The sequence below is a fragment of the Cottoperca gobio genome, chromosome 4, assembly GCF_900634415.1.
Source record: "Cottoperca gobio chromosome 4, fCotGob3.1, whole genome shotgun sequence".
NCBI classification, from domain to species: Eukaryota; Metazoa; Chordata; class Actinopteri; order Perciformes; family Bovichtidae; genus Cottoperca; species Cottoperca gobio.
This window is the reverse complement of record NC_041358.1, coordinates 27,352,582-27,372,942: the sequence shown is the minus strand read 5'-3', so window position 1 is coordinate 27,372,942 and position 20,361 is coordinate 27,352,582. Positions and strand designations below refer to the sequence as shown.

General features: G+C 44.9%; 2 protein-coding genes across 3 annotated transcripts in view; both read right to left on the bottom strand.

Moving 5' to 3' along the window:
• The window catches only part of arhgef18b (rho/rac guanine nucleotide exchange factor (GEF) 18b), a 33,774-nt gene extending 29,870 nt beyond the window's left edge, over nucleotides 1-3,904 (bottom strand). The window contains 4 exon segments of the mRNA XM_029429331.1: nucleotides 1,679-1,733; nucleotides 1,811-1,937; nucleotides 2,822-2,999; nucleotides 3,601-3,904. Coding sequence (XP_029285191.1) covers nucleotides 1,679-1,733; nucleotides 1,811-1,937; nucleotides 2,822-2,999; nucleotides 3,601-3,770 — 530 coding nt within the window. The 5' untranslated portion in view covers nucleotides 3,771-3,904.
• Nucleotides 3,905-12,046: 8,142 nt separating this feature from the next.
• Nucleotides 12,047-20,361, bottom strand: part of insrb (insulin receptor b) — an 80,129-nt gene continuing 71,814 nt past the window's right edge. For both annotated transcript variants that reach the window (XM_029429332.1, XM_029429333.1), the window contains exon 23: nucleotides 12,047-19,768. In XM_029429332.1, coding sequence (XP_029285192.1) covers nucleotides 19,414-19,768 — 355 coding nt within the window. In that variant the 3' untranslated portion in view covers nucleotides 12,047-19,413. The remainder of the gene's footprint in view (nucleotides 19,769-20,361) is intronic.

Sequence of the window (20,361 nt, the reverse complement as noted above, 5' to 3'; positions counted from 1 at the left end):
TGCAGTGCTCCCCCTAGCTCTGCTGCTGCTCTGGAGAGAAAGCAATCCTCCCTCTTCTGTTTACTCACCCGTGGTACAGCTTCAGCTCCTGCAGAACTTTCTGTACCATCAGCCTAAGACAAACAAGACACTGAGGCTGAGTGGAGGCTGTGAGAGGAGAGGGGAGGGGGGGAGGGGGGGAGAGAAGGAGAGAGGAGGAGAGGGAAAGAGGAGAGGAGGAGAGGAGAGGAGAGGAGGAGAGGAGAGGGGAGGGGGGGGAGAGGGAAAGAGGAGAGGAGGAGAGGAGAGGAGGAGAGAAGGAGAGAGGAGGAGAGGAGAGGGGAGGGGGGGAGAGGGAGAGGAGGAGAGGAGAGAGGAGGAGAGAAGGAGAGAGGAGGAGAGGAGAGGGAAAGAGGAGAGGAGGAGAGGAGAGGGGAGGGGGGGAGAGGAGAGGGGAGGGGGGGAGAGGAGAGGAGGAGAGGAGAGGAGGAGAGAAGGAGAGGGGAGAGGAGAGGGAAAGAGGAGAGGAGGAGAGGAGAGGAGAGGAGAGAAGGGAGAGAGGAGGAGAGGAGAGGGAAAGAGGAGAGGAGGAGAGGAAAGGAGGAGAGGAGGAGAGGAGGAGAGGAGGAGAGGAGAGGACGAGAGGAGAGGAGGAGAGGAAGGAGAGGAGGAGAGGAGAGGAGAGGAGGAGAGGAGGAGAGGAAGGAGAGGAGGAGAGGAGAGGACGAGAGGAAAGGAGGAAAGGAGAGGAGGAGAGGAAAGGAGAGGAGAGGAGAGGAGAGGAGAGGAGAGAGGAGGAGAGGAAAGGAGAGGAGGAGAGGAGGAGAGGAGGAGAGGAGAGGACGAGAGGAGAGGAGGAGAGGAAAGGAGAGGAGGAGAGGAAGGAGAGGAGGAGAGGAGAGGAGAGGAGGAGAGGAGGAGAGGAAGGAGAGGAGGAGAGGAGAGGACGAGAGGAAAGGAGGAAAGGAGATGAGGAGAGGAAAGGAGAGGAGGAGAGGAGAGGAGGAGAGGAGAGGAGAGGACGAGAGGAAAGGAGAGGAGATGAGAGGAGAGGAGGAGAGGAAAGGAGGAGAGGAGAGGACGAGAGGAAAGGAGGAGAGAAGGAGAGGAGAGGAGAGGAGAGGAGGAGAGGAAAGGAGGAGAGAAGGAGAGGAGGAGATGAGAGGAGAGGACGAGAGGAGAGGAGAGGAGAGGAGAGGAGAGGAGAGGAGGAGAGGAAAGGAGGAGAGGAGAGGACGAGACTGCTGGGAGCTGGGTGTCATATTGTGATTTAAAGAAGAATCCTGCCTCGTTTGCTGCATCCACACAAGCACACATATACTATACACACACACACACACACACACACACACACACACACACACACACACACACACACACACTAAGGGGCCATCTAAGGAGCTGGTAGAGAGGACTGTGGGAGGAGGAGGTTGCAGACATATGACATGGAGCAGAGATGTCAGGAGGGATGGGGGAAGCCCCCCTGTATGTGGGAGACTATAACAGTTTACACCCACAGAACAGAATGTGAACGAGCTGCAGGTTTCATTTACAGGACACAAGTGATCAACAGATGTCTCCTGTGAATCAAACCAGAGGAGTCTCTTCGTTCACACTGAAGCATCCTCTGGAAAGGAAGTATATTGGGGGGGGGTGTAGCCCAACTCAAGCTGCAGATGTAGTCGCTGTGCACACTCACATGTGGCTCTGTCCTTCAGTCGAGTGTAAATGTTCTTCAGGGTCGAACTCCTCTGCTGCAGGAGAGCAAAGAGACAAAAGGTCAAACATGAGAACAGCTCCCACAAAGCAACATGTCCGACGCTGAGCCCACCTCCTGCTGCCCTCGCCGCCTGTTTGGACGTCTGCACAACACGAGAGATGTGTGCAGCACGGGAACATTCGTCTGTGGCGAGGATCTCTGAGCGGGAGTACAGGTGTCTGCCGGGCACACGGCCGGCCTGGAAGCATCGGAGAATAAACACACACGTCATCAGTGGGTGTTCTTCCAACAAATGTTATTTATTTTTTAATAATTGTATTTATTATAATCAAAATACAAAATACAAAAGAAACACAAAAATATTACAAAGAATGTGTTTGTACTTCCCTTACTTTGTGTCATTACTGCGGGCGGGGGTAATCGGGTATATAAGAGTTATTTATGGCCTTTTTATGAATAAATATGATAATATCTCCAGATGCACAGCTGGTGAACGCCTGGTGTTGCTCTCAGAACAACCTGTGTGATAAGTGAAGTCTTCATCCCTCTGCTCGGACATTTGAAGGTGAACTTGGTAACAGCTGGTTCTATGTTGTTGTTGTGTGTTCCAGCTCTTACCAGCTGAACCATCTTCAGACATCTTTCAACAACAACCTTCAGGCGGAGTGTGAATCCACTATATTCAGACCACTGTTACTCAGAGAAGAAGCACCTGGAGGGATTCTTCTCTGTTGTGCAACAACAATAAGAGTTATCTTCTGAATGAGACCAGAATCATGCAGCGGGTGCAGATGGTTGAAGAGCAGCTTTTAATTTACTTTGGGTAAACTCCCCCACCCTTAAGAGGTTAAACATTGTCTAAAAAGTAACATTTTAACAGGAATAATTGACATTTCAGAGCAAACGATGTCAATGAGTTGCACCAAATGTGTTAATATTAATCCACAGCTCAAGATAATCCAACAAAAGCTCCACTGACTCCTGTACGAGCAACAAAGTTACTTTTGTCCAATGAAAGTCATTTAAGAAATGAAATGTTTTAAAGGTTCATGTCTTCAGTAGAAAGCAAGAGACATGATTTGCTGACAATAATCTGTATAATGTGTCACGTTGCTTTATTACCATGTGAGTGACCCCCGCTGTGGGACACATGACGCTCAGCCTGCAGCCGTGTGTCTCTGCAGGACACGCTGTGCAGCTGTGGCTCTGCTGCTGCGTGGACTGGAAGAGACCTTTCTGTCCCTCCTCGTCATCCTCTCTGTCTCCATCGCTGTCCATCGCCATGGTATCCAGACTCAGTCTACACACACACACACACACACACACACACACACACACACACACACACACACACAGTTTTCAGCAGGAGACTCTGTGACCTGAGTGTATTCTTGTTTTCCATCAGGTGTTTTGGTGCATCGCTCACATTCGAGCCGCGACTGCATTATTTAAGGAGCTGAGAAAGAACAAGAACTCACCACAAACACTGAACGCAGCTGACGAGCTCAGCCGCTGTTTTATTTTTGCTCTTGTTGTTTTTGAAAGTGACAATGTTGAATCTCACTTCAGGTAAAAAGGTCTATAGTGAGCGACATGTAACTACACTTGTTAAAGTCTGCAGGAGTGGTTGAAGTGTGTACCATGTGTGTAGTTGTGTACTGAAACCATAAAGTACAATTTGTGCCATAAAAAGGAACTTTTATTACTTTTTATGTTTCTACTGTAATTGATCTCCTTTGATCAGACCCCCCCCCCCCCCCTTTAAATGTTTGGCATGTGACGCTTCTGTTTTATATTTTGTTATAATTTCGCATAACGTGAACTTTGACAACTTGTTCATTTCCTAAGAAGCAGTTTGAGATTATCATATCACGACTTCGCTCACGAGACTTCCACCTTACCTCCTCCCCAGGTCGATGGGGGACACAGGGACCGCCCAGCTGTGCCTCCGAGACGTCGACATGGATCGGACCAGAATTGGAAAGCTGTCCAGGTCGGGCTCTCCGTCTACATCCATAGTGAGCTGCTCCTTCACTTCCTCTGATCCTGTTGTTCCTTTTGTCGTCTCCATGGATCCCAACAGTCCATTCAGATTAATGGTCAGGCTGAGCCCTACTGCGGAGGAGCCATCGCCGTCAATCACGCAGCCGGGCAGCAGCTTGGGACTCAGCTGAGTGACCACAAAGTTCTGATGAAGCTCCTCTGCAGGGTGTGTAGAGTAAGGGGAAGATGGTGCATTGACCAGAGGGGTGTGTGTGCTCAAATAAGTGCGTGCAGGGCTCTCTGTGTGCAGGGACACCTGCAGGCCGTCAGTCAGCGTGTTGCTCTCTGGGACTGCGGTCACTGTGGATGCAGCAGCAGACTGCGAGGTCAGTATCCCTCCCTGCAGGTCTTTATAGTACTCCGAGTCTTTGAGAGAAGAGCTGAGGCCCAGGTCCTCCACGCTGCTGCTCACCTCCACGCAGGGGCAGTCGTAGTCGCTGACCTCTGAACAAGCATCCTGCAACTCAGCAGGTGTAGGATGGAGCCAGGGAAGATGTAAAGACAGGAGACAAAGGTTCAAGTTATTTAAGTAAGTCTACAGCCGTGCTAGCAGCTCTGTGAGGCCGTACTTAGCTTTGTGCTAACATGCTAACCCTGCTAACATGCTAACAAGGTCAACGTAAACCAAAAGAAATCAAAAGTCTGTCGCACACCAGGATACTGGTATAAACACTACTATACTAACAAATTACATTTAGCAAACACACACACACACACACACACACGCACACACACACACACACACACACACACACACACACACACTACAGCTCCATTACAGAGATATAAATGTTAAAATATAAATAAATACATTCCTGTTAGGAGATACAGAAGTGTACAACATAACAGATATTTCCATAAGATTCCATGAATATAATATATTCATGATAAGAGAACGTTAGGTTGAATGTTTAAAGGGATACTTCACCCCTAAAATGATTATTTGTTTATCAATTAATATCATTTTTCACATGCCTCCACGGTGAACGAAGAATCCTGAAACGGAGAAAAGTCTTGATGAATTTTAGTATATATATATAAATATATATATATATATATATATATATATATATATATATATATATATATATATATATATATATATATATATATATATATATACAATTCGACCTGTTTTGGGGCTGCTGAGAGATGGTACTACCCACTTACATGGTGCTAATCTTGTGCCCTGGACGTTGAGTTATTCTAGTCTTGGCTCAGAATGTAAGAAAAGAATAAAGAGCTTCACCTGCTCTTTATTGGTGCAACTGATGAAGACGTCCTCAGCAACGGAGGCGGGGGCCGGTGAGGCGGAGGATCCCGTCCCGCTGGGAGCCTGAGGCTGGACACTGAGCTGCACACTGGGAGCCTCACAGGGCTGAATGCCTGGCTTACACTCTGAAGCTGAAAGACATTACATGTGAGTTAGAAACATTCCCTGAGAAAAGGAGAAAAAGAGATTTCGTGTAAGATGGAAGACAGTTTGGTCACAGGCTCTTGCTTCATCCTCGCACGGCGAGCTTCTTTATATTTCCATTGCATAAACAGATTCCTGGATTCACATGATGCCACAAACCACTGTCGTCCCTGCAGACTGCTCGGCGAGCATCAGTCAGTGGTGGAGAGCTGAAGATCCTTCCCTCACTGAGCTTGTAATGTGATACACTAGTAAGTAGATGCTTTATGGAGTGTAAAGCACAGGGGACTATGTGGATCTTGGGATCACATATTTGAGGTAGAAAAGTGTAATTGTAAAGATTCATTTCATTTGACTAATGACTAACTAAATTTGATTAATGACAAAATGTCTTGTGGTGTGTGAAGAGTGTGTTGAGGCGTCTGAGTGAGTCATGTTAGGGTTTCAGTCACGCCATGCCCATCTGAGGAGGGAGAGCCACAGCTTTGACAGGTTACATAAGACTGATTTCACGCGGGACGCCTCCTGTGAACCCGAGCCTCAGCCTCAGCCCGCTCCAGCCTGACTCAACTCTGCCTGAACAGATTTAGTTTTTTCTGTTCCCCTGTGAAGGATAACTTACGGATTCACCACCAACAGTGTAAACAGGCATTCTGCTGCCACTAATGCTACATGCTAATGCTAATGCTACACATGTCATGTTGCAGCTGTGATTTCAGTAACGGTGAAAGAGATGCTGCTCTGGACGATAAAACAGAAATTGAATCATGCTCGGAGTATCACTAAAAGATTAAGAAAGCATTACAAGGTTTTAAGTTTCTCTTTTGTTTGCACGTCTGCAGAAATGGAGCAACATTAGCTTCAGTTGTGTCTCCGTCCTCACAAATGTGACTCTTCTTTCAGCTCTGGTTTGCTCTTCACCAACTCCTGAGAGACATATTGTTGATGTCGAGCTACTAAAAGCTCCACTCTGTTCAGCAGAGAGTCGGTAACTACGTCTCATAGTTAGCTAAAACAGCTGCTGCTGGAAACAAGGCCGATGAGAGCCGTGAGACTCAACACTAGAAAATGCTACAATTGTTACAACTTTTATTCTAGAGTCAGTATTGTGTGTAAATATACAGTATGAAGCCAGAACGCACAAGGAAAGGTAAATAAACTTATCAAACAGGGAAAAATATATATTATGTAATAACATATTTTGTTTCGCAGAATGTCCCTTTAACAATATTTGAAAGGCAAAACCAATGGTATATAATTTGAGGTATTTTCTAGCTTTGATATAATAAACTCATTATCATTAAAAACAAATATCAGTATTATTATTATTATTATTATTATTATTATTAATAATAATAATAATAATGAAAATAATAAAAATACCTTCTTAATTTATATATTTTTGTTTTGTTATTTATTTTGAAGCACATCGTCTAAACTTGATTAAAAATGCGCAGTAATCTTTTTCACATTACACAAAGGGATGTTATACGGTGTTAATATAAAAATATAAACAGCAGCATCTTTAAAAGCAGAAAACATATCATATAATCCATTATGCTACGTACAGCACATTGGATTATAGCCATATGCATATACTCTAGTCACCACTGTGAGTTATATGGACGCTCAGAAGGTCATCTCTGACCTCCAGAAGGCATCAGCATTGTTTATTTATTACCAAGACCTTTGGATGGAACTCTTTCCTCTTCATATGTGTGCTTCTTTACGGGATCCTCGGTGGTGTTGTGCATCATGATATACCAGCAGCAGCATCCTTTCCCCTCTGCAGCGCGGCCGCCAGAGATGCGCTCATATAAACACACAGACAGACACATGGTAGATCTATTCTCTATATTCCTAAATCACCCCCGAGGCTGTGGCAGTGTCCCTGCTGGAGGGAGAATTTGTTTGCGTTCAAATCCCTCTCGTGTTAAGTGTAAACTCTCGGACTCTGCAGTGATGCTGTCTCCTCGTGCTGCTGTGGCCTTTTATGGTTGGCCTCTTATATCTGCTAATACATCACACAAGGATGAAACATTAGTGTGTGTGTGTCTGTGTCTGTGTGTGTGTGCATGCTCAGGTGTGTGTGTGTGTGTGTGTGTCTCCATAACTGTTTTGGCACTGTCGCAGTCAGCTGTTTGGCTCCACATAACAAAGGGTGGTCTGGAAATAAAACGAATGACTAATACAAACTAATAAATCACCAAATTACATTAACACCTCAACTAAAACTCTTAAAATCATTACACTTGCACTTAATATCATACTGCATGTACTTTATATTACTTTTATTTATCTGTTTAACATTGTTCCTCTTTTCTACACAGTTCATTAACTTCATAACTGTAACTTCTGTTTACTCGTTTCTTATTCCAATCAAAAGGTCACAGATTGTAAAGTCCTGTAAAGTTTGGGGCTGAATAAGTGAAGATGTTTACAATAAATCAACTGTTTTACTGAATGTATGTGACTTAACTCAAAATGACTAAACAGCGATTCCAACAAACGACTTTAAACGCGCAACATGTCCTTTTGTGCCACTAGGGGTCTCTCAATCAAAACAAGAACAAAAGATGGAGCTCCTTCCGGTTAGTTTTCCTTTATTGTTCGTTGTTCAATAAGTTTTTAGCAAGAGCCGAATTATCCACAGAGAACTCATCCTCTCAGAAGCCAACAGACCGGCTGATTAAAACCGTTAAAAACACAGAATAAAGTGGTTTAACTTTAAAAGTAGCTGTTTTTCCGGTGGACACTGGGCGGAAGAGCTACAAGCTAAAGGCTAACGTCTGCTGCTCAGCCTTTTTTCTATTATATCTAAGATCCAGACGTCCGATGACTAAAAGCATGCTGAAAACAACCAAGATCTAAAAAGTTTAATTGGAAAAATGTGGATTAAAACTGTATTAAACGTGTATTTATGGCACTGTATGTAAGTATGGGTTCACCATTACATGAGACGGACAGTCACTTGGATTAAATTCACAGATTTCTATAGTTTTTAAATTGTTGGAAACATTTGGGATAATGCAAGTACACAACTCACCAACACATATAACATAGGTTTAAAGCAAAAATACATACCACAAATCTATATAAATAGGCTACCGTATTCTATATGAAAAATGTAAATGACAGGTGTGTGTGTGTGTGTGTGTGTGTGTGTGTGGGTGTGTGTATGTATGTATGCTACCCTGTTTGTGTGTGAAAAGGAAGACATTTGAGCAAATGCAACCAAAAGGAAATGAGGGCACATGTCACCACAGAGCTTACTGTACACACGTTACACAAAGCTGCACGACGATCACAAGAGGAACTCGAGCGTCACCTGATGAACGTACGTGAGGAGGTCTGACGAAGCACACGGATTTAGAAAATGTGTTTTCAACAGAGACAAAAGTGGAATAAACATCTTTTTATGTATCGTTAAGGTCTTTCTGACACACACACACACACACACACACACACACACACACACACACACACACACACACACACACACACACACACACACACACACACACACACACACACACAGAGCCCATATATTACCCAGCTCCAGAAACCACAGATGACTAAATAAAAATCACAATTGTAACTCATCTAACAAAAATATATTGTTCAAATAAAAGTGTTTGGATTAAGGTCACGGTGACCGTGTGTGTGTGTGTGTGTGTGTGTGTGTGTGTGTGTGTGTGTGGAAACAGAACACAGAGGCTGTTAGATCTGAGGTTGAAGCACACATCAAAACAACTGTCATCTCACAGATCCTCTTTGATCAGAAATTTGTCCGACTACAGTTTCAAAGCGCCGAGCTACGCAGACGCCCCGGCTGAAGCGTCCTACACGGCTTCTTCATGTCTGAAATAATATAGCACTGAAGATAACAGCATGGGGACGGACAGCATAGAATCATTGCAGTTCTGCGTGTTATAGAGAAGGAAGAACAGAGTTGTTGCCTCTGTAGTGAGTAGAAAGATTTACTTTGCTGCACCAAACATCCTGTAAAAAAGCCTGGATTTAAGCTCTACAGTGGCAGCCGGTCAGTATCACCACACAAAATCATCATTTTCCAATAAATAATCAAAGGTCTCTTCTCAAGTATAGATGCATGTGTGCGTTCTCACACCTTATACAACGCACTCAGTTTAGAAATGACTCACTGGCCTTTGCAGAAACCTCCCATCTCATACACAGCTACTGTCACTCACCACAAGCCCCAAATCAGGTTATAAAGTTAAACAACAGCCGACACATCGTCCTGAGCTCCAGTCCACGAGCCGCTCGTCTCTTTAACCCACTCAATGTTCCCACAAACCTGAAACCCCTGAAGTGTAATCTGGATGTGAAGCCTGTACCTCTCTTGAAGGACCATCTCTTCATCCACAGTTTGGAGAAGGAGGGCCAGGAGTTGTTAAGAGGAGAGTCCGCCATATGAGCAGCGCAGTGGGGAGGCCAGCGGGAACTGGAGCTCGCTCACACTGGAGCTGTGGCACCCAGTGAGAGGAGGAGAGGGGCGGGAGGGGGGGGAGAGGAGGGAGAGGAGGGAGAGAGACAGAGAGAGTCCAAGGGGAGGAATGAGGAGCTGCTGGTTGGGGATTACCTCCTGCACGCCTCCACTGGAGACAGAACAAGAGCAGGAAAGCAACAGAAGAGGTGACAGTGGGAAAAGTGTTTTTATTTTGTAATTCTTTATATAACAATGTAACAGTAGAGTTACTGCACAACAAGATCTAAGCTTTCGGTTTCACTTTAAGACCTTATACAAGTTCCCGTGAACACATCGGCTGGTTTCTAAAAGTTAAAGCACATCTTCACCGCAGATATTCATAAAGTGATGAGAGGTGGGACCGAGTGTTCGCTCACAAGTCCAGACTCAAGTTCTCTCCTGCGCTGGATCGGACGCTGTCGGTTCAAACAAAGTGGATCTGAGGAATTGAGTGTCGACTTGCTGGAGATGAAGAGCGTTAACGTCGGTTGATTCAGGGAGAGAATTGATTTTGTGGCACGTTTCTTTAAAAACATACTTTTTAATCTTTGGGTTCTGGAGAAGGTGTCAAAAGGCTCAAAGTGAAGAGAAGTGAAGTGACTGGTGTTAAAGTCCAAGTCCAGTTTAAAGTCTTTACATTTGTGACTCGAGTCAACACCTTTGATGACAACAGACAGAACAGAGTGGGGGTTTGGGGGGGACAGGAGAGAGCAGAGAGGAAGTTCAGTCAAAGATCTGAAATGAGAGAAACGCCTAAAACAGCAGTTACAGAGCAGAGTTGCCAAACAGGAGAGAAACAGAAAAAGAGAAGGAAGTACACACAATGAAAGTATAGAACAATGACACATGGAGGGTTTTGTGTCTGAGTCACTGACACAAACCACCACATTCATGCAAAGAAGCAAAGAAGCAAATGAGGTGCTTCAAAGCTAAAAGAGAAAGTGTGAAGGGGAATGATCCTCGTGCAGAAGAGAGGATCTCTGAAGGCTTCTACACACACACTCACAATTGTTGCAACCGTTGTGCTTCTTAATTTGCGCAAGTGTAACTACGGATGAGCGTCATGTTCAGCTCACTGCACATCAAGTCTTCTTACTTTCCCACAGAGGCGGCAGAACACTGGCACAGAGACATGGACTGAATCCCTCACACTTCAAACAATGCAAGCAGACAATGGGAAGGAAGAAGGAGGCAACAATAACTCTACTTACATTTGATGAGAGGTAGCAGATGGTGTGAGTCCTGTGAAGCCAGCAGATCAGGGGAGAAGAGATGGTTTAGTGTCCTTCAGGTCTGCCTGTGTGAGCGTCGTCCTCACACTGACTGCAGAGAGCCAGCAGCCGGCCGCAGGATCTCAACCCTGCTTCCTCTTTTTCTCTGTGTGCTGCTGAGTGGCCCACATGTACAGTTTCACTTTAAAATGTGCACTCGATGGCAGCTCACGTACAATAAGGGACGGATTCACAATACACCTTTGTTCCGACCTCACAGATTCAACTAAACTCAGTGCACACACACACACACACACACACACACACCATTTAGTATCTCTTGTGTTGCATCGTTGCAGCCGTACAGTTTGTCAGAGCTCCTGCACAGCGCTGAGAAACTGGGTTAGGAAGAACTTGTGTGTGCAGTGGTTGCAGCCTCTCTCTGCACGCTGCAGCACTACTCGCCATCTTTCACTGTCACATCTTCCTGTAGTGAGAACCAACGCACACGAGTCAGACGCTCACGTGAAGTGGCTGCCGGGCCTGATGGGTTCAATGCACGAGGTGTGGTACGATTTAAAAATGCAAAGAGGTCCTGCAATAAATACACAAATATATAGAAACATTTCAATCTGAAGGCAATTAAAACGACAGGAAGTCGCTTTGGACGAAGGAAAATCATGAGCGTGAAGAAGAAACGTTCCGTCTTTGAGCACGAAGGTCATGTGACCTGATCATTATGAATGAGTGAACAAACAGCACATGAATCATAAACAACAAAGTGTGGGACGGAAGTATTCAGGGCTTTACCCCCCCGATTCAAATATACTCCATTACTGAAGTCAAATGTAATTAAAGTATAATATATATATTGTTTGTGTTATTACACCAGATGCATTATAATGTACACCTATACAACACCGGTGGGCAGTGTTATGTATGTGTCATATTCATAAGGTCATTTTAAAATCTTATACATAAAATATTGTGCTTGTGGTACATAAAACACAACTAGTACCTCAACCTACCGTAACCTTGTGCTTCGTTTCATTCTAAAATAAATGAGTGAAGCTTCCAGCAGCATCTTTAGTCTCCATCAGTCAATTAAAAACAACTATTCTTAGTTTTATCTGCTAAATCTGCCTAAAAGTCATCATTTCCAAACACAAGAAGCGCGAGAACACACGTATTCTCCAATAATTTTATTCATAATTTTAATATAAACAGTTAATTGTTGAATAATTTACACACAGCAAGATTTTTATTTTCATATCATTGCAACATTTTCTGTACATGTCACTACTTGGCTCTCCTTTGAAAACATAGAAAAAATAAATTGTCAAGCGTTCATTTAGTCATGGCACATTTTTGATCCTGTACAATATGCATGTATTTCTGTGTGTGTGTGTGTGTGTGTGTGTGTGTGTGTGTGTGTGTTGATATATGTGATACATAAAGATAATGGCACATTTGGATCCAGTGTGAGGGATGAAGCGATCTCTGTGGGTTGCGGGGGTTTTACTGTACATACACACATATACACCTGCTGTCTGCATACGCACCGATGTCTCAACATAATGTATACACAACATATCACGAAAATTAATACATCAGCATATTCATCGGCAATGAATGACATTAATAAAGAGGTATCCTGCAAGACTACACACAGCATTCTGGGGACCACCTATGTGCACTGAGGAGAGAAGGACTTGAAGGACACAGAGAGGAGACAGAAAGGTGAAGACTTCAACAGAGGACGACACGGACACAACTCCGTCGATTCAGACGACGCACGGGGAACAGGACAGATAAATAGAAGGTGTTGGCGTGTAAACTGGAGCAGACCACTGGACTGACAAGAGGATTTTTCCTCAGATTTGTCATCCAACAAACGGCGTCGCCACACCTGCGACGCCGCCTCATCTTAAAACAATGGCGTCTCTCTCCCTAATCAAAAACACAAATATGAACATCATCATCACACGACTGACAGACAGTACTTAATCATTCATAGCTGAAGGGGTTTCACTTGTATGCCGAGCCTCCTTAGAAAGGGAACAGCTTGGCATTTTGGGAAATTTGCTTCTTCAGTTGGTGGCAGGTAGACGCAGGGATCCCTAACGCTCTGAAACGTCACATTCAAGGACTTTCCAGGCCCAACTTCCTCAAATTCAAGCACCCAACACAGAATGGTTTGAGACACGGATCAAAGTTAATTACGTTTTTTAACTGAGAGTCTCGAGTTAGAACCGATTCCTCGAGAAACTTTGTTACTTATTTAGATTTAGTTTATTTAGAAGCTTCGTTTAATATATCAGAAACTTATTTAAGTAGAAGAACCTTTAAATTCACTAACTTTCAAGGAGGGAAGGACCCGCGGGAACCCTGGAGATGAGACTCATATCTGTGTGTTACATGTAAAGGCTACAGCTAGCGGTTAGCTTAGCTTGGCTGAAGGGGCGCTTTCTTTTGTCAGGACCACGAGGTAACTTTGGAAACTGTTGGAAAGTTTTTCTCCAAAGCAAGAAAAACATCAAATGTTGGTTTTTACAAATGAAATAAAGGAGCTGCAGGTGAGAGTTAAAGGGGCTGCTTCTCTGTGTTAAGCTAACGCTAACTGGACGCTAACAAACGTCTCACCTGAATCGTAGAAGATAAGCGAGTTTCCCAGAATGCCGAGCTCTTCCCACAACACCTCCAGCTTTAGTTGTTAAACCGTCGGTAAAGTTTTCCCGCTTTCGTCTCTATTTTTTTTTCATTTTTCGTTTTCTTTTAGCTTATTCAGGATTGTATCACTCATGTTTCCTCTTCTTCAAAAAGGATGTGCAGTGGTCTTTTCCAGTTTCTCACATACAAAAAGAAAAACAAAACACATTTGCAAACTAAACACGTCAGAAACAATTTCATACAACAACAATCTGTGATAGGTGGCATGTTGGTGACACAAGAAAGGCTTTATGGGTGACATGCTGCCGTGGCTGGGTGTAGGGGGGGGGGGTGAAATGCATGACGACATTCAGAACATGCATCGGATTAAGAGCAGGGTTCACTGCTCACGTCCCGTACGCAGCGTCAGCCCTCAGACTGTGAAACACGTCGACTCGCTCTCGTCTGCGTGTCGTGAAAAAAATCAACAAAAAAAAATCTATCTTTTTAAATTTAGAAAAAAGTTATATACACATTGATAGCAATGTTAAATTCATAATGTACAAGAGTAGTAAAAGTTTACAGTCAGAAAAAGTAATTGTATTTGCCCTCCATACTTTGGCTAAAAAAAATAGAAATCAACATCTCTAAAATGTAATACTTTTTACTTTCTTTAAAACAATAATACATACAATGCTTTGTTCTCACCCTGCGCTGCGTCACCAGCACGCTCTGCCCCCCCGCCGCTCAGGTCAGCAGAGGTCAACAAAACAAACCCAAACTTCCCTAAAAATCAAGTGCTTCGCTTTCCGGGGGGGGGGGGGGGGGGTCTGCTGCTATTTACAGTTAAGAGCTTATTAATCAGTTCAATCATTTTCCTTTTTAATCACCGAACAACTGAATGCTTTTCAAATGGAAACCCCCCCAATCGTGGGGCTTTTGCTGTCAGAACAGACCGATGATGAGAAGCAAACTCAGTAAAGCATCAAATGATCCGCTGGTAATAGATAATAATGTTTTCCATGCACAAAGCGAAGCGGAGCAGAGACACACGTTCAACTGTCGGAGAATTCAAATGACAGCGAGAAGGTTTTTAACTCTGCAACTAAAGAACAGTAAGTGATTGGTGGAGCCAGGTTTCTGCTCTGAGGGGCGTGGACTGGGTGGGAGGGGTCAGGTGGGCCGTTAGTCTGAGCAAGGCACTATGGGTCGGGGGGCCCTGTTTGCTTCGCCACCCCTGACCTGCAATGCTCCCGTCCAGCCAGTAGAGGGCAGTCCACACCACGCCACACAGAGTCGGGAGGATTCCACATTTCAGATTTATGAAAAAAGGATGTTTGGGTTGTTGTTGTTGAAAACGTGTCCTTGGACTTATCATCTCCATTTTGCTTTTTGCAAGGACGCTGAGAATCTGCTGCTGTCAGAGTCGATAAAAGGTCGAGACGTAGCTCCTCCTCGTCCTCGTTATCCTCCAACCACAGAGCATCAGGCCGCCTCCCTGAGACGAAAACGTACAATCTAGATTTCATGTTAATAGTTCTTATGGCACACAGGATTGTCCCAGTCCAGCTTTTATATTTCTTTGCAGAGGGGGGAGGGGGGGGGTCTCCTCTTTAAAACTTTAACCAGCCCAGATGTCAGTTTCCTGATCAGCCAAAACAGACCCGATCCATGGCATTGACAGAAAATAAAGGTCATCTCTTGATATTCACAGTAGAAAAAATATACATACAAAACAAAGAAATCAGAACAGACGAATAAACCGACAACGAGCGGAGGAGACGCGATGAACGCTGACTGACAGAAGAAGAAGAGCGTCCTGCCAGACAGCAGCTGGAGTCTGGAGGCGCTTCTAAAGAAGCACGAGGCTGCAGGGGCGTCAGCCCGGCTGCAGGAAGGTGATCACAGATATGCATGAAGAGCATTTTCTTTACTCACGCTAACGTCACGTCCCCAGAACCCAGTGGAGCCGCTACGACATGCAGTCCAGAGGATTGTGTGTGTGAAGGGGAACAGGAAGCCCGGGGGAAGCCCGCTGTTACTCATCTTATCAAATGTACAATGAAAAGGATAAACTGTCCATAAAGGTACCGACTGATGTTCCACATTTAATAAGTGTGAGGGCTAAAGAAAGTATAATATCCCTTCATTCTAAAACCAAGTCCCCCGGGACACGAGGAGGGTTTAATACACCAAAGGAATTCATCAGCAGTGTTGGTAATGTACGATAAAGTGATATTATTTCAAATGATGTGATATCGAGAGACTGACGGGATGATTTAGGCTCTTTAGACTGATTCCTCCATATGCACTGAGGTAGACTCTGGCCAAACACAAAGACGACGACAATTACTAACTAACTCACTAATTGACTCACTAACTGATTGACTCACTAACTGACTCACTAACTGACTCACTAACTGATGACTCACTAACTGACTCACTAACTGACTCACTAACTGATTGACTCACTAACTGACTCACTAACTGACTCACTAACTGACTCGTGCGGCTCCACCTGTACACAATAACAAACTAGGCTTTTACATGACTCCACTCTCAAACACCTTAAAAACGCTCCACTAAAAAGCTAACTGTGTTCTTATACAATGACAATGATCATAATAAAATAAATATCTGGTATTTCAAAGATATGGGCATCATCTTAATTAAAAATTGCATATGCGTGTGAAGACCACCACAAGATAAGCAAACCTAGGTCGAGGTGGAGACGAGAGCAACGTCCCGCGTCCAAACGGCACACTAATCCTAACGGGGGGGTCGTGTGTACAAACAGTTACTGTGAAGCTGACGTGTCGGTACATCGTGTGGAGCTGCGACACAGCTGAGGTCCAGCGTACGCAAATCTGACGGGCATCAGATTCTTTTATGTTACAAACTATGTCACAGATCATTTACAAAGTACAAAAGCCCAAGATTGTAACTCCTCAGAATAATTAGCTAAAATCTACATCATAACCTCATAACCTCATAACCTCCGACTCCACGGCGTCGCCGCTGAAGCACGAGGACGTCCGTGTTCAAACTGCAGCAACAAGCTGAAAGGATTTCTACTTCTCTTCCAGCGAAGAACTAAATCCTACAAACACAGATGTAGACGCAGCTTCCATTATCTATGTCTCTCCTGTGTGTGTGTGTGTGTGTGTGTGTGTGTGTGTGTGTGTGTGTGTGTGTGTGTGTGTGTGTGTGTGTGTGTGTGTTACTAGCCGATAGAACTAGCCTGGACGTGGCTCTGGGTTTGAGAAGGCACTGGGAAAATATGGAGGCAGCTTCTCTGCTTTCTCTGATTCGGACTTTGGCTGAACTATAAGAGCTGAATGCTGTTCGGAGAGATCCGCAACCAAACGTGTGTGTGCGTGCGTGTGTGTGTGTGTCCGTCTCCTCCTCGGAGAGCGAGAGGAGCGTTTACGCAGAGAATGAAGGTCAGAGTGAATGAATGATCTTAAGGAACACGACGAGGGTCAGCAGCTCTCTGGAGCTCCGTGTGAGGGCACGCTGGACAGGAATGTTTCTGATTCCCGACAGGCGGGACAAACTGCAGAGATTCCATTATTAAGAGGTGTGTGTGTGTGTGTGTGTGTGTGCTCTGAATCTGATGGGGTGTGGTGATGGTACCGGGGAGGGCGGGGGGGCTAAATCCTGGAATGTCAGACCTGAGTGAAATAGCTGCTGCACACCGTGTCCTGACTGCATGTGATAGCAGAGAGAATAACAGGATTAACACACTCTCTCACACACACTCACACACACTCTCTCCTCAGCCTGCCGTGGACTCTGCAGCCTCGCCGGCCGCAAAAACAGGTGGAAATTTCCAACGGCCTGATTTTGAGCAGTGAGTTCGGCAGCCAATAGGAAGCCTCGGGAGGGAGAGAGCGTGCAGGGAGGCCGTGCGTGCGTGGTCAGTGCAGAGCAAACCTAACAATGAGAGGGGAACGTGATGAGAGGGATTCAAGAGAACCTTCCGTGTAACACGAGGTCCTGACCTGAGCTCAGGTGTGAGGCCGCTGCTCCGGGTGCGACGCATGAGAGCGTTTAGTGCTCGTCATCACCTCATCGCTTCCACTTCCTGCATTTGGCTGAGAGCTGGCGTTAAAGAAGGCTCTGGCCGTCGCCAGCGTCTAACTCCCGCCTGCAGCGAACCTGTCACTCAAAGCCTCCACACCCCGAACCTCATTTTAAGCCTTAACGTGATTAAAACATGCGAGTTGTATAAAGGTCCCCCCCCCCGCCCCGTACAGTACGAATGAGCTAAAGAGACCAAAACCATTTTTTGAATGTTTACGCCGGCTGTAAAGTCCCTCGCTTTAACACGAGGGTCTGTGGAGGTTGTTTCCTTGTGGAGCCTCCAGTGGACATTTGATGAACTGCAGGTTGGGCAGGTTGTTGCCTGGGCAGCTCGCACAAGTCTGATTTCACAGTGTGTGTGTTGGAACGCACGACAGACATCCAGATGTGTGTGCACACGACTGAGTTTGTCACGATATGCCCGCTTTAAGTCGCCGCCCCGCCCTGATCCACGCAGCACCTGCACAGCTGAAGCATCACGTCACAACATCAGGAAGTAGAATCAGGTGAAGACGCGTGATAGCAGACGTGCACGGACACATCAGGTGCACGTCCGCCTTGAAAGACCTCATTCCCCCTTTTGATAAAGCTTTTTTTCTTTTTGGTTATTTCGTTGACTTCTTTTCTCTCGTTGTTGAAGTAAAGTTGCCTCCAAATATTGACAGCTCTCAGCGGGGGCAAGGGTTATAAAAACAATGACGCAGTGAGTTGACAATATTTCGGGGCTTTCTCTTTTCCCCACGCGCACGGAGAACCGCGACGGCGCGAGGCCTAAGACACGCAGAGCACTGATGGTACATTAGTGTGATTTCTGGGGCTATAAAAATAAGAAAATTAAAAAAACCCAGAAAGAAAAAACCTGGCAAAACAAAACACTAGCAAAGCTTCTGATGAAAAATATTACAAATATGAACTATTTACAAAAACATCAACATGTCATATATTATATATGAGATATTGGTACATAAACACCAATATTCCATATATACTATATATATTATATATATTTATATATTTCTATACCCACTAAAATATATCAAAGCAGCAGCTATTGGTCAGTCTGAGGAACTCTTTTGTCCAATTCTTAACTGTTTAAATATCCTTCAGCCGTATAGTGAGGACACAGAAATAAAACGGAGGAAAATAGGAAATAACAAGAAAAGCAAATAAATTAAAACTATTCACCAAACGCCCGATGAATCTGTGTGTAGTTTGGAATTCTGCAGAACCGAAAGAAAAGAAAACATTCCTCTAGGAATAGATGTTTGTTCTAGGATCGAGTCTTTTGAAAGTCATCCCACCGCTCCAAAGACAGACGCTTCTCTTTGTTTATAGGCCACGTACAAAAAGGCCACGATCGATCTGAGCAACAAGATGTCACTTGGAGAAAGAAAGACAACAGCAAAGCACAGAGATGTGGAAATGCAGATCGGCGGAGGACAGGAGGGGACAAGTCTTGAGCATAAGCAGCCTCCTTGGGTTGTCTAAGGTTTGTCGTGTTCACAGTTTTTCTATCTGTTTCCGTCACGAGGAGTCCTGGAAACGTGGCAATAGTGAGAAACGATAGATAGGTCGTATAGAAAGTCTGATGTGTTGTGGAGGAAGTTGTAAAAAAGAGTGTGTGCGTCCCCTGCTTGCCTGTGTGCGGCAGCCGCGAGGAGGGAAATAAAAAGTCCTGAGATCTGTGTGGGGTTCTTTTGAAGGGCTTCTCCAAGAATAAGAACAATCATTAGAAAACGATGAGGAACATGAGATACAGAAAGAATGGACTGAAAGAGAAAGAAGGATGTGGAGGGGGGGGTTCAGGAAACAGGAAATGTTAGGAAGGGCTGGATCTGGGCAACGATAAGATTCGTCCGTTTTTCTTGCCACCGTTCATGTGTGTGTAGGGGACATGCTCCTCATAGTTCCCCCTGAGGGCCACCGAGGGCCCGCCGTCCCTGCCCGAGCTCTCCTCCCTCTGGGAGTATGAAGACGGGTCCAGAGGGATGCTCTCCATGTTGTCCAGGTCCAGGTCGTACTCCTCTGTCTCCGGGACTTTGTTCTCCTCGCTGTAGAAGAAGGAGCACTCCTGGAAAGACGGGTGCAGCTCCCCCCGCAGCATCTCGATGATCTCCTGGAACAACGGCCGCATCTTGGGGTTGTACTGCCAACACATCTGCATCAGGCTGTGCCTGCAGGAGGACGAAGACACGCAGCGGTTAAACCTTTACGTCAGACACGACGCGCACAAACCTGGTTCTTCATGCAGGTCAACATTTAACTTCCAGAACTCGTCTTCTTCAGACGAGAGGAACATGAGAACATCAGAGTGTGTGTGTGTGTGTAGATGTAAACTCTCCACAGCTACATTACATAATGCCTCATGTACATATTAAACACTTATTAAACCACTTCAGTAGCACTTACATACACCAAACTTTCCACTTTCATTCCTCTCTATATTCTGAAGCTTTGTGCAGAGGGCTTTGTTCACATGTCACTCACAGCTCATGTTATACACGCTACACTCACTACATGCAGGAGATGCACAGAGTTCTGTGTGTTGACAGGAGTTAGTGATTTATGGAGTGATACAAAGACAGATCCAGAATCTGTACAAACCTTTGACGACAACATGTTGAACCTGATTTATCCAATTTAAAATATCTATTTATAGATTATTAATAAGATGCCTCATTTGCAGATTTAAACATAACATTTCAGAAAACGTGTGAAACAAAAAGATAATTGTCTTAATGTCATGAAGTTTCATGGTGATGTCTGT